General features: G+C 35.1%; 2 protein-coding genes and 1 non-coding gene across 3 annotated transcripts; all 3 read right to left on the bottom strand.

Annotated features, from left to right (window-relative positions):
- Nucleotides 1-1,523: 1,523 nt before the first annotated feature.
- On the bottom strand, nucleotides 1,524-4,985 carry LOC132303904 (putative F-box/LRR-repeat protein At3g42770). Its single transcript, XM_059801351.1, has 5 exons — nucleotides 4,794-4,985; nucleotides 4,159-4,271; nucleotides 3,166-4,057; nucleotides 2,917-3,060; nucleotides 1,524-1,934 (listed from the first exon to the last, which is right to left on the bottom strand). Exons 2-5 carry the CDS (start codon nucleotides 4,206-4,208, stop codon nucleotides 1,635-1,637), a joined length of 1,386 nt encoding a protein of 461 aa, XP_059657334.1. The 5' UTR covers nucleotides 4,209-4,271; nucleotides 4,794-4,985; the 3' UTR covers nucleotides 1,524-1,634.
- Nucleotides 4,986-7,073: 2,088 nt separating this feature from the next.
- Nucleotides 7,074-7,188, bottom strand: LOC132305604 (U5 spliceosomal RNA). Its single transcript, XR_009481646.1, has one exon. It is a non-coding gene; the product is annotated as a U5 spliceosomal RNA (small nuclear RNA).
- Nucleotides 7,189-10,578: 3,390 nt separating this feature from the next.
- On the bottom strand, nucleotides 10,579-13,107 carry LOC132302325 (beta-glucosidase 24-like). The gene is made up of 9 exons (XM_059799158.1): nucleotides 13,033-13,107; nucleotides 12,827-12,914; nucleotides 12,517-12,736; nucleotides 12,266-12,381; nucleotides 11,937-12,154; nucleotides 11,725-11,756; nucleotides 11,503-11,608; nucleotides 11,246-11,390; nucleotides 10,579-10,845 (listed from the first exon to the last, which is right to left on the bottom strand). Exons 3-9 carry the CDS (start codon nucleotides 12,625-12,627, stop codon nucleotides 10,650-10,652), a joined length of 924 nt encoding a protein of 307 aa, XP_059655141.1. The 5' UTR covers nucleotides 12,628-12,736; nucleotides 12,827-12,914; nucleotides 13,033-13,107; the 3' UTR covers nucleotides 10,579-10,649.
- Between the last annotated feature and the right edge of the window lie 540 nt (nucleotides 13,108-13,647).

Here is a 13,647-nt window from a genome sequence, read left to right as displayed (position 1 = left end):
GAGCAAAACGATGAAACTCCATTTTAGTTTTATGTAATGAGATCTTAAAAAAGATATAGTTTTTGGCTTCTGATTTTTATTTCATTAGTTATTTCTGTTTACGATGACTATATGTCTATATGGAATATTTTATAAATTAAGTTTCATTAGTTCATTAGAAACTTTCCCGAGTCATATGATTTTATTGTCTGTGTAGAAATTCCTCCAAATGCCACTCTCAGTTCATGCTTAGTTTGTTATATAGTTTTCGTCACGGTTACGATCAAGAGCTTAAGTACTTCAACTTAAATTGGCTTTTAAGCCTTGCAGAAGTATAGTGTATGGAAGTCTCTCTCTCTGTAATCTACACTTTGGCTTTTATGTTTCCTCAGGATCTTATTGTTGGAGTAAATTTTATTACCGTGGAGATTGAAACTACGCTCGCATTTCAGATTCTTGATTTCAACTTTATTTGTATGACTGTCGCTTTCATAAGGTAGTTGTTCATTTTTAATTATGCTGCCTTGCTGGTTCCAATCAACAAGCTAGGGATTGGTGAAATTTTGGGTTCCTTTAACAAAATTCTACACGCTTGGGATGGAGAATGCTGTTAGAAAAAGAGATGCTGCACTTTTAGTTGGTCAGATAAAAGCTAAGCCTATTGGGTTTTACCAGCATTCTGTTCAATGCAAATTTACTGTTGCTGGTTAGGCATAGTAAGGTTTTCAAGGCTTATGTAGAATTTCATAATTTATTCATGAAGTCCATCTTTTGTTTCGGATAAATTTGATTCTAGATTGGCTTTAGTATTGTTGTTGGCTTAGGCTGAAGTATGCTCTTCTCCTTTCAAAAGTGTTATTCATAAATTTAATTGCCAATTGCATATGGATTAAAAGAGTGAGATTAATTAAGATACAATGCTATAAATAAAGAAATTTGGTATTATTTTATAATTTTTTAAATATGCTCTTATTTTATTATTATTATTTTATTTATTTATTTATTTATTTTTATCTTAGGGCATTGTTCAGTCTTCAATTTGAAGAATTTTCTTTATTTGCTCAATTTGAAAAATGTAAGTTTTTTTTTTTATAACATGATGGAAAAAAACATTTAACTAAACATTATTCAGAGAGATTTTATCAACTGTAACATGGATGCTGTTGAATTCTCCAGGAAGTTGGTGAAGAAACTCCGAAGTTGTTACGGACCTCGGGCGGATGATGAGAAAAACATTGTTGCACGTTTTCCTCTTACCACAAGATAAAGTTTAATTTGTCAGTAAATCTTTGAATTTTTTATTTTTTTTTAGTCAAACCGTCCATCAACTGTTAGGGACGACTATTTTTTGTGACAAAAATGTCCTTTTATTTATGTAATTTATAAATATATATATAATGTTATACATGGAATTTTTGTTTTTATATTATGACCATAATAAATAAACATTTTCTGATGTTATTGAATATTGTATTGGAGTATTGAATTTAAGGAAAATTTAGAAAATTCTCGGTTTTTCTAACAGAAAAATTAATAGAAAAATGTTCGAAGAGAAACTCCAAAGTTTATTCATGGAAATATAACAAAGAAGTTTATTCAGTAAAATAAAATAAATAAAAAATATTTTCCCAAAGATGACTTATACATACATATAATTAAAGGACTATCAAATCTGTTCCAACAGGAAGTTTCTTTCCAAGCTTCTTGGCCCTCTTTCTAGCTGCTTTTTTCCTCTTGGTCTCCATGAACTCCCAAACCCTTCCTATATGAAGTGGATGGCGAGGATCAAAAGTAATCTTCTCGAGATTCACAGCACTTTTAATTAAATACATAGCAAGCTCGACATCATTTATACTCCCAACAAAACCAATTAGTTCCACCACCTTAAGGTAATGATGGGGCCGAGATGTAAACCTCCCTTGTTTTTTTTTACGATAGGACCCGCACCATCGCAGCTGTAACAAGGAGGAATGGAGTCATATGGCGGGCAGACTATTAGCATACAAAATCAAATTACCATCATAATTAATTGTTCAAGTTAAAATCACAACATTGCTAGAATCAATGGAATAGCCACCACAGACTCCAAAGAAATCTAACACCATGTTGTTGTTATACATATGACTGAATGCCATTAGCAAACAAAACCAAATTACCAAGCATCAAATCATATCATAACTGTTGAAGTTAAAATCACAAGTTCACAACATTGCCAGACCTGATGGAATAACCATCCCTGGCGAACACGTTAGACATAAGAAAACAATGTATTGTTTTGAAAAGCAACAAAACTAAATCTAACGGAACAAGGTCTGAGACCTCGAGAGGTCTAACTCTTGGAGGAGTTCTTGAACCATCACGAGGATAAAAGCAATCTAAGAATACGCATCGTATTAAAAGATCATGTAAAACTCCAAGTAAATATTAAACCAACACGGGAACAACAAAATGATAAATATTCATTTAGAAAATAGTAAAAAAATTAGAAGAATAAAGCACGCTAAACACTTAATGGAACAACCACCACACGCGAAATCGAACACGTTATACATAAGAAAACACTGCATGAGAAATGAATTCAAATTGTTCTGAAAAACAATAAGACTAAATCTAACTAAATAAAGTCAGAAACCTCAAGACATCTTACTCTGGGAGGAGTACTTGAACAATCATGAAAATAAAGCAATTTAAGAACGTACCATGTAAAACTCAAAAAGAACAACAGAATGATAAATATTCATTTAGAAAATACTTGAACAATCAGAAAAAAAATACCACTTACTGGTAATATTGTAATTTTGTAATAGCTATAAAGAAGCAATTACGAAAGTAACTCCAGAAGAAGACCAAATAAATCAAAATTCCCATTTGAAAATCCAATTGCGAAAGCAATAAACCTCACAGTTTAGAAATGCATGTTGTAAAGTAAAACCTTACCTCCAACACAAATTCAGACAAGAAAGGACATGCCTCTATCAGGAAAGTAAAATCCATAAGGCTTTCTTCATCTCTTGCATTAACTATCAACTTCAGTCGCTTGAGTTTATTAAATACGGGAAATTTGGCATCTTTAAGATAAACCTGAATAAATCAAAGAAAATGTAAATCAGATTGATAATTATGTTAAAAAAATTATAAAATAAAAATGAAGTGGAGGAGATTAAATGAATAGTTAAACTTCCTAACCTTCCTCATGGAGGTCAGATGCAATGTAAGGCTCTCTAGCTTAGAAAGATAGCTTGAAATATCCAAAAACTTATATATTAGAGAAAAGCAATAGTCACCCCCGATATACAAATCCGCAGGTGACTGGACATTCTTAAATGGTAGACTTATTTTTGGTCCGAAGTACTTAAATGACACGAGATTCGTTGCAGAAATCTCAATACTTTCCACATAGAAGCAGAAAGTTATTTCCAAACACTTCAATTTGAGTGCTAGATCAGGAACTTTCAGATTTACAAGGGTGTCAGATTCTTTCACAGACAATTGTTCCAGATTTGGAAAGTTAGTTAAGAAGTACTCGAGAACTTGTCCAGTTACATTGACGTATGTCAACAGGAGATTGGTCAGGGAGTTGCAGCTAGTAAACCCAAGAGACAATGAATGCAAGTGATTTGTAATACCATCCAGGTCAGGAATACTGTAATTCGCTTCCTCTCTACTATAGTGGGTTAATTCTGCCAAGTCTAACTCAAGCCTCTTAACTCTCTTTTCCATTGCAAATTTAACCCAATTGTCAATATCAAGTCTATAACTTTCCCCAAAATCAAAATGAACTCTGAATTCATCTATAGTTGGAGCTTTGTGGGATTTCAAGACTTGATTAACCCAACCCAAAAAGAATGGTCTTTCTACTTCAACTTTCTTTTGTTCCAATTGGATTCCTTCGATTACACGTGAGGAATCAAAGTTCAAATGAGTAATGTGTGTCCACATGTACCTCCAACTCTTTGATAGGACACTAGTTCTTACAGCTTCTTTCATTGTCAATAGTGACAATATTGAAACGAGTACAACATCAGGAAGTCCACTAATGCAATCCTCCAAACACAACCCTCCTTTATCGGCCTCCTCACTATTGCAATTAAAGATAAAAAATAATAATAATAATAATTAAGAAAGTGTGATAATAGAAACACCACATAATAAATCCACACATAAGTAAAAAGATAGTACCTTGCGTTTTCAGTATAACACATTGAGGTGGGTTCAGTGGTTTTCTCCATGGAAATTGCTTTTACAGTTTTTTCTTTTTTTTTTTTTTTTTTTGTATAATTTAAAAAATAAGTCTGCAGACCCAAGAGAGAGCAAGAGGAGAAGATGAAAAAATAAAAAAATAAAAAAATAAAAAGAAAAAAAGAGAGAAAGAGAGAGTAATTTTGTATATAAACAAACTAAGCACAGAGAAAACGAGAACAACAATTTTATATAGAGAAGAGGGTTGAATTGGGTCTGCACCAACTTGGAAAGTGACGACAATATGTTTCTTACTAGGATTAGGAAATTGTTAGTGGTTTAACCTTAAAAATAATAATAATAACAATTTTAATTTGATATTGGTTTAAGGCAACTTGATAAATTATATTTAAGTCCATTAGTTAGGTCATAATTGTTTCACACCAATAAATCAATCTAACTAGGCCTCTCGATAATTGTTTCAGTTTTGACAAATAGATCTAGCTAGTACGCTGAATAAAAATCATGTTTGGTTCAATGTTTTATAAACAAAAAAACTCTTCAAACTTTTGTCCCTGACAAGAGCAAAAAAGAACATTTACAGAAGAGATTTTCGTAATGAAATCAAAACTTACAAAATCTTTGTTAGATTCGTATTTCAGATCTTGTAAGCGTTGCGCCTTCAGATCCTTGAAACACACACACACACACACACACACAGAGTTGAGAGCTGTATCGCATGCGGATTGGCTCTGCAACCGGGGATATGTGGTGGAACTGAACAGCACAACTGACACGCCGCTGTATGCTTTCTATTTCTATCCTTCTAGCCTCGTAGGGGTTAATTATTATGTCTCAACTATATCAAACCAACGGTTGAGATGCTTTTCAATCTAATGGTTGAGATCAAATCTTATTTAAGTGATGGAGTACATGAATTAGGATTAAGTACACTAAACTCTCCTCAATTCAATTATGATCCAATTGTCAAAAAAAACTTTCCTAAAAGTAAATAAAATACCCCTTAAATTATTACTATTTCGTCTGAAAAATAGTGTTATATTTTGGAAATCATGTTAGTTTAATTTGTGAAAATTTAATTTGTGAGAATGAGGATTTCTTAAAAATTACACTTTTTATAGGACGAAAAATACTTTCTTGTGATATGCCGTCGGCAATGCGCGACGAAGCAAGGAAGGACCGACTGCGAAGAAAGGACTTACCGACGAGCATGCGAGGACGACGATGCACTGAACTTACCGGCAAGCACGCAGGTCTAAAGTGAGCAATGACTACGGAGTGAACCGGCGAGCACGCGGGTATAAACTACAACCACGGAATTTACTGGCGAGGACGCAGGTTTGAACTGTTACCAATGAACAGGCAAGGCACGGACTGAACGGACAAGACATGGAAAATACCGGCAAGCACATGAATTGAATCGACGATGAGAAAGTGGCGACGGAGTGCGAGCAAGGACTATGACGACGAGGAAGTGACAATGTTGCGATTCTGGTGAAGGGGTGGTTGTTGGTTAAGTTTTGTAGATGGGTTGGGTGTTTCGACTGCGATTGGTGTAAGGGTCTTGCGATTGGGTCTTGCGGCTCCTGTAAATGTGTTTAGAGCAATTGGGTCTTGCACATTGTTTAGGGCTGTGCGTTGAAGAAGATGACCAGTGACATAGGGGCATATTGAAGGTCAAAGTGATGAGTTCTAGTCAGCGATTGCAGACCGAAGTGTTATTCAAGTGCGATTTTGATTGAAAAAAAAAAATATCAAATATGAGATTAACCCAAGTATCAGTCGTCAATGATCTGGTTATAGCCGAGATTGTAGCCGTCGTCGCCGATCTAGTGATTGCCGGTGGTGTTGCCGATGATTGGTTGTCTCAGTAGCAAGAAGTAGAGCAGAGCTAGGTTTGTTGGAGAGGGAGAAACAGAGTGTTTTGTGTGGGCTATCTATCTGTGTTGGGCGGCGCAGAAATTTCAGGTGGTGGATGGGCTCCCATTTTTCCTGTCGCAAGGTCCCTACCCGTGGATTTTGTATACATATAACATGTGTGTGCATATAAAATTTGTATACATATAACATGTGTGGTATTCGCTATTTGCATTCACTATATACCAAGCTTTCACTATATTCCACAGATAGTGGCATACACCAAGCTTTCAAAAGGCTTTCACTTACACGACGCACTTGTTTTTACGAGGACTTAAATTTTTTGATTAGAAGGCAACGCCCAGCAAGTGGTATTATTCATTGTTAGTCCACGAAAAATTGTATAATTTATAAAAAATTTAAACGAATGAGTTTTACCGTATTTAAAGTCTCACGAGCGATATAATTAGAATTTGAATCAGAGCGCGCATAGCATAAAAATGAAAGCGTGAGAAAGATTATGTAACATAAAAATGAAAGCGTGAGAAAGATTATGTAACTTAGGGTGAGAAAGATTATGTGACTTAGGGCGCATAAAAATGAAAGCGTGAGAAAGATGACGTAAATAATTGTAAGCCAACTTGACAAGTAACTAATATAATATTTGAAGGTATCTTCTCAATGTACAAGAGTGTTTGTATGTGCAAAGTTAAGAAATTTGAATAAAAAAATTAAAAAATATCCTTCTTAAAAGTACATTTGAAGTCACTAAAGTATTTTTAGTGTATAAAGTAAAAATTTGATTGAAAATGAGAACAGTGTTTTTTTTAATGTATAAAGTAAAAAATTTTGTTAATGTATAAAGTAAAAAAATTTGATTGAAAATGAGAATTCAAAAATAACGTTCTTAGACATATAAAATTACAAAAAAAGAAAAAAAGGAGTTTCTAATTAAAAATAAATATAAAAATTTAATTAGAGCTTTCAATTAAAAATAACCAATCTTTTCCCTTAACGTTATACCTTGTCAACTAAAACATCACTAGGTTAAGAGCCCTCCTAAAAGAGGTTTATGCCGCTATTTGAGGCGAGCAAACGGTATTCTTTAGTAAAAGGCGAAAAAATAGTTCGCGTTGTGCTCACCGCGCGGCCGCTTGATTTTTGTTGGAAAATTAACAGCTTCTTAAAAAGCCGCTCCATCTCTCAACGCCTCTCACTTCTAGTCGATGTGGGACACATACATACCCCTCTTTTACTACCACCACTGCTATTCACTCTTAATCACTGTCTTTCTCTTCTACATCAGCTTACCCATTATGATTCAACTCCTCAAATCTTCTGTCTGATCCACACCAGAAATTACTATGTTGTTCACACACACACACACACACATATAGGTATTATATATGTGTGTGTATATAAATTCTTGCATATATATTTTACCACGGAGAAATGGATTGATGAGCTAATTCTTCGGTTAGTAGAACTTTCTATCTACTGAAACTACAGGAATTATTTCACACCCTTGGTTATATTTAACAAAACCTCACATTTGTATGTATAATTGTGTTAGATGTTCTGTTATTCCTCCTTTTATACGTGATAAATGAAAGCTGCAAAATGAATTTTTATAAACTATACTTCAAAACTGAATTTCCTTTGAATTTAGTAATTGCCCATTTCACAGTAAGTTTTGAAAAGCCACCCTTCTGCTATGAACATTTGTTTGATAAGCCAAACAAGTTAACAACCCTAGGGAACTAGCACTTGCAATGAAGAAGACAATGCTGGGATTCAATTCACTTTCTACGAAACAGACATGAAACCGCGAAAATAATATACCTTCCTCAGCCATTCTATCTTACCTTTCTATGTTGGCTGATGAGCCAGGCCTGTTATTATGTGATGGTGCCACTACTGGCTCAGGGAGATGCGCGGAATTCAAGAAATGGTGGGGATGAATAAAGATTTTAGTATTGAGAATCACGAAGCATCAGAACGGATTTTGAAGGATTGAACTATGAAAAATTCAGATGGTTGATTCACTTGTTATTGCAAAAAATCTCAATGCTTCCTTTGTTATACCTAAGTTGAGTTCAATTCATAATAAGTTGAACTCCACTCCTTGAGCCAGACAGAATTTCATCTCAAGTTTTAGTTCTTCTTCAATTTAACAAGTAAAATCAATTTCACTGCAGAAGTGACTCTTATAGAATATGCAACTACTTAATTTGGGGAGAGCTAGAAGGGGTTAGTTAGGAGGTTGAATGAAAGGCCTGAGCTGAGTACTAACAGGAGGGATTCAAGTACAACGTACCTGAATTCACGCGTAAGCATTAAGCACACCGGTGTCATTTTAAGATAGATTGAACGTCCAAATCGACACTAACAATTTGTTTGCCATTTGAGAGGATATGCTGCTCCCTGTGATTGTCTCCATCTGTGTCCACACGAAATATCCATTCACATTTGCTCCCTTCCTGCACTCCCACAAAACTAACACATTTACTTGATCATGATTCATGAACTAGTTTGGACTCTGGACTGGTTTGTTATAAGCCACTAATATTCTATAATGGAGCATATTATGAGTTTCATTTCTCTATCTGCAGTAAAAACTAGCCAATGAGTAAAGTAAGACACCTATCCCACAAATGCATGTCACAGTGCTTGTCCTGAGGTCTCCATTAGTATATGTAATTATTGCATATATATTTTACCAAGGGGAGAAGGATTGATGAGCTAATTCTTCGGTTAGAAAAACTTTCTTTGTATTGAAACTATAGGAATTGTTTCTGAAATTTGACATCCACTCCTTAAATCTTCCTCATCAAGTATTGCTTCATCTTGCATCTCTGTCTAATCCAAACCAGAAGTTACACCCAACACCCCAATTCTCAAGTACTCACCTTTGCAAGACTAAATTCTTTCACATCCTTAGCAATATTTAACAAAACCTCGTGAGTCATTTCTTCCGTGATGAACTGTTGGCACCAGTCCTACATTATTTTTTTGTCTCTTTGGACAGAGCAGAAAGGGGGCTCGGCAGGAAGCCATTTCACAGTATTCCTATTAAACAGTAAGTTTTGATAACCACACTTGGCTATGAAAATTTGGTAAGCCAAATATCCCTATGGAACTGGCATTTGCAATAAACACAATACTGGGATTCACCTCACCACCTACAAAATGACATGAAATGACATGACACCATGCAAATAATACCTTTCTCAGTCATTCTATCTTGCTTTCTATGTTGGCTTATTTTTTGGACACTCATGATGATGAGCCAAGCCTGTTAGACTGTGTGATGGGACCATTTTCAGTTCATGCAGATGCCGGACATTTGTCTGAGGAAAGTAAATTCTGGAAGTGTCCCGATGAAGAAGGTTATGTTATGAGCCATGCTCAGATTTTAGTATCGAGTATTGGGAAACAATAACAAGGATTTAAAAAAAAAAATTTGAACCAGCATAAAATTCTCGAAGCTGCTTTGGTTGTACCTGTTTTCAGGAGATGATTATTGATAGGTAATAGAACACTTGGGAAATTCGATATGTTGAGCTTGTTGCATCATATTTAATAGAATTAATGATCGAAATTCAGAATGGGATGTCTTGCCAGTTTAGGCCTGGAATAGGATGACATTATCAGAAAGGATTAGAATCTGATTTGAATTTCTCTCTGAAATGTGTCCTCTATGTGCACCAGAAATGACGAGGTAAACCGGAAACTGAAGTATTTAAGCATAGTTGGCTGAACTTCATAGTTTCTATCCTTCTCATTTTCATTTTTATGTTTTTTGTTTCTTCTAGAATTTTATTAGCATTATACTAAGATGTGGTTTTATCATAATACTCGAGGTAAATTTGAATTGTTCTTGCTGTTATGGACACAATATTCGAGGAATGTTAACAGTATATTGTCACTATGCAGTGTCCGTCACTTGTCTGGCCAATTTCCAAGCCAAACACACCACCCTAGGGGTTAGGGAATTTAGACAGTACGTGTAATGACCATTAGAGTTGATCTTCATTCAAGTTGATTCAAATGAACACATTGATATGCATGATAAACAGAACATAGTCTGCTCATCCAAACTAAGGTGAGACTTAATGCCATGCTTGTGTAGTTTACTTCATAGGGTCATGGTGAGATAGGAAATGTATAAAGCCTAACAAGCACGCGATGCTCCCTTTGGCGAATTATTCATTTCTTATGAAGAATTCAGCAGTATCACGAGGAAGCTGCACAGGAAATGCAGGTATGCCTGAGCTGAGGACTAACAAAAGAGATTAAGATGTCATTGCTTACGACATATATGAATTCGTGCATAAGCACTAAGCACGTCGATGTCATTTTGATATGGATTGAATCATCCAATCAACACTAACAATTTGTTTGCCATTTGAGAGGATATGCTCCCTCAACGTTAGAATGTGTACGATTCAGCTCATATTGTACTCTCTTTTTCGTATTAGGAAAATGAACATTTGATTCGCTTATTAAATTTTCATTGAAGACATAGAGTGAGACAAACTAATGCAATTTGATTTTATTCAGAACAGAGACTACATTTCAGTACCACAGTCCAAACAGCAGAAATGGTGACACTACATTTCTGTACCACTGAATTTTGCCAAGGGCTTGAGGAAAGAATAGAACCATTTAGCAGACTTCTTTGGATAGCGCTCGTGATTGTCTAGATAATCCACATAGTTTAGCCCAAACCTTACTTCGTATCCTTCTCCTACTTCCATATTGTCCATCAGTGTCCACACGAAATATCCATTCACATTCGCTCCCTTCCTGCACTCACAAAAACACACACATTTACATGATCATGATTCATGAACTAGTTTGGTTTGGTATGTTCCAAGCCACTAAACATCCTAGAATAGAGCAAATGATGAGTTCCATTTCTCTATCTACAGTAAAACTAGTCATTGAGTAAACTAGGACACCTATCCCACAAATGTATGTCACAGTGCTTGTCCTGAGATCTCCATTAGTACTTCATTAGTACCACCAATGATGTCTTTAACACCATGACCTTGTCGAAGAGACGAATAACATGTTTTCTGTGCTATAAATGCAGAGATAGGCTTAAAACCAATACCACCTCCTAAACCAATACTCTGATACCATATTAAAATACTAATTGTCCCAAAAGTTAGTTGTTAAGGAACATGTCTAACACAGTGTATACCTTATTGCTTCGTGAACAGCACGTAGATGATTACGAATGTGATCAATCCGGTACTCATCGTTTAACACTTTATCCATTTCTTCTTTTTTCCCAGCTGCTTCTGCTTCCTTCACTGAAACTGTGATGGAGGGCTTTGAAGGAACCCCTGTTAAGATTGTAACACAAGTGTAGTATATTACTGACCAGTCTGACCTTAACCATTAATCCTTACTGCAAAAATAACGAAACTACAACAACTAACTTAAAAAACTGCTAACCATTCTCGGTGATGTAGAGCTTAGGGTCTTTGTATTGTTTTTTCAGATATATCAGCAAATCCCTCAGCCCTTCCGGATAAATGTAAATCTTGTCACTCCCATCAGCCTGCACTTGAATTCCATTAGTTGATGAAAGCATAAAAAAGATTTACATTAATTTTTTTTACAGACAAGTGATATTCAAAATATACAAAATTACAATTAAAGGGCTTATGGTCTTACCAAGAGCCCAATATGCTTTCCATCTCTGTCCACTGTGAAAAAAAAAAAAAAAATCAAGCCATGGGAGAGGAAATTTTATATTAGTGGCTTATACCAATATCAATCAAAAGGGTTGTTCCCATAGAATTCGAATCGCACTGTACTAGAAATATATTTACTAATTCAGTTTCAGTGACTCAATGCAAGTACAGAGATCAGTATTAGAAATGTACCTTTCTCCTCAATATATTCAAGCTTGGTGTGGCCTTTTTCCAAGTCAATAGTGCACTGCTTAACAGGTCTTGCATATCTTGAAGTATAGTAATTGACTCCAATAAAATCATAGGCACCTTTCACTAATTTTTTCTCCTCTTCGGAGAATTCAGGAAGTCCATGCACCCACTCCTTCATTGCAGCCGGATAATCACCATAACACAAGGGATCCATGTACCTAATTAACCACAAAAGCACAAAGAAAAACAGCATCATGTGAAGATAATATAGTGAACATGTTATCATTTTCATTGTTTTTCTTTTTGATTAACGGAAATGCACAAATTACCATCCTACGACAAAGTCTGCAGCAGTCTTTGCAGCATCATGATCCATAGGGTCCATGGTGTGTGGCTCAAACCACTTGCATACCAATGAAAGTCCGATTTCTCCACCTTGTGTGGCCTAAGATATAACAAACCGAACAATACTAAAATGCACAAATCTACCAAAATATGCTATAATCTACCGATTGAAAGGAAAAATAACCCATAAAAACCTGCAATTCTGATAGCCTCATTGTTGTCGAAAAATTATTACCTTGTACTTCTCTCTGTAGGCCTTTGTAGCAGCAGCATGGGCTAATATGATGTTATGTGTCGCGATATATGGAGCCATCGGATCATTCTTCTTCTCCTGAGGCAAGCCCATCTTAAATCCATATGCACCATAAACAAATGGTTCATTGATTGTAGTCCAATGCTTAACTCGATCACCAAATTTTTCAAAACAAAGCTCGGCATAGTCTTTGAAATCATTTCTGCAGAATAAAAAGCATATGTGGACTTAAAACTGTTTTCTTAGGGAACCTTTTGGCGTCTAATTAATTAAAACTAAGCAGAATGCTTACACAATCTTCTTGTCTAAGAAGCCATTATATGATTCTTGCAGAGTTACAGGTAGGTCAAAGTGAAATAATGTCGCGAAAGGTGTTATTCCTTCATGCATAAGAAGAAATTTAAATTGACGAGTTAAACAAGTTAATCAAGAAAATGTAAAATCAAACAATCTCACAATAATCATCGGCAGAGCACATTAAAATGGACACGTTCATACCATTTCTGAGTAGCTCATCTATAAACCTGTTGTAGAAATCGATACCTTCTTGGTTTATTCCATCTTTAATGGTTCCCTCTGCATTTTAGAACAACATTACCAACCATAAAATTGTCCATGAAATTTTTTGTATTACTTTCTTTTGAAATAACAAATTAAGATGATAGATATTCGTGGATGTGTAAGGTAGTAGATCGTTAGGGATATCATTTTAGAGGGAGAGAGAATAGGATGAGCATACTTGGTAAAATTCGAGGCCAAGCAATGGAGAATCTGTAAGAATCCATTCCCATGTCCTTCAACAGCTTCACATCATCCTGCATATCACAACAATAGCATTATTTGTGATTACAGCATGTCATCACAATTCACAACTTAGGCATCAACACACAAAATCACGGTTAATTAAGTAATTAACTTAAATAAGCCCTATATCCAAATTGTTTGTTAGTCATGCTATGTATCCATTCTCACCATTCAACCATATTTAGAATCACATCCTTTGTTACATCGTCCGGAAAAAAAATAAAAGAAAAGAAAAAAAAGCGTATGTACTCCAGCATTTTACGACTCATGTTTATTAGATTGGATTACAAACTATAACATGACCTCATT

The sequence above is a fragment of the Cornus florida genome, unplaced genomic scaffold (assembly GCF_030987335.1).
Source record: "Cornus florida cultivar Cherokee Brave unplaced genomic scaffold, ASM3098733v1 CherokeeBrave_3.0.0_Hap2_Chr04, whole genome shotgun sequence".
In the NCBI taxonomy this organism is placed as follows: Eukaryota; Viridiplantae; Streptophyta; class Magnoliopsida; order Cornales; family Cornaceae; genus Cornus; species Cornus florida.
This window is presented reverse-complemented; position numbering and strand designations above follow the sequence as displayed.

Bases quoted from the DNA above. Each gene is read 5' to 3' on its own strand.
- LOC132302325 (XM_059799158.1), bottom strand. From the start codon at position 12,627: ATGGGCTTGCCTCAGGAGAAGAAGAATGATCCGATGGCTCCATATATC. The intron at 11,609-11,724 runs GTAAGACCATAA...ATTCAAGTGCAG, and splicing joins GAAAGCATATTGGGCTCTTG to GCTGATGGGAGTGACAAGAT. The intron at 10,846-11,245 runs GTATACACTGTG...TTGTGAGTGCAG, and splicing joins GCTGTTCACGAAGCAATAAG to GAAGGGAGCGAATGTGAATG.
- LOC132303904 (XM_059801351.1), bottom strand. From the start codon at position 4,208: ATGGAGAAAACCACTGAACCCACCTCAATGTGTTATACTGAAAACGCA. The intron at 3,061-3,165 runs GTTAGGAAGTTT...TGATTTATTCAG, and splicing joins ATCTGACCTCCATGAGGAAG to GTTTATCTTAAAGATGCCAA. The intron at 1,935-2,916 runs GTAAGGTTTTAC...TCCTTGTTACAG, and splicing joins TGTCTGAATTTGTGTTGGAG to CTGCGATGGTGCGGGTCCTA.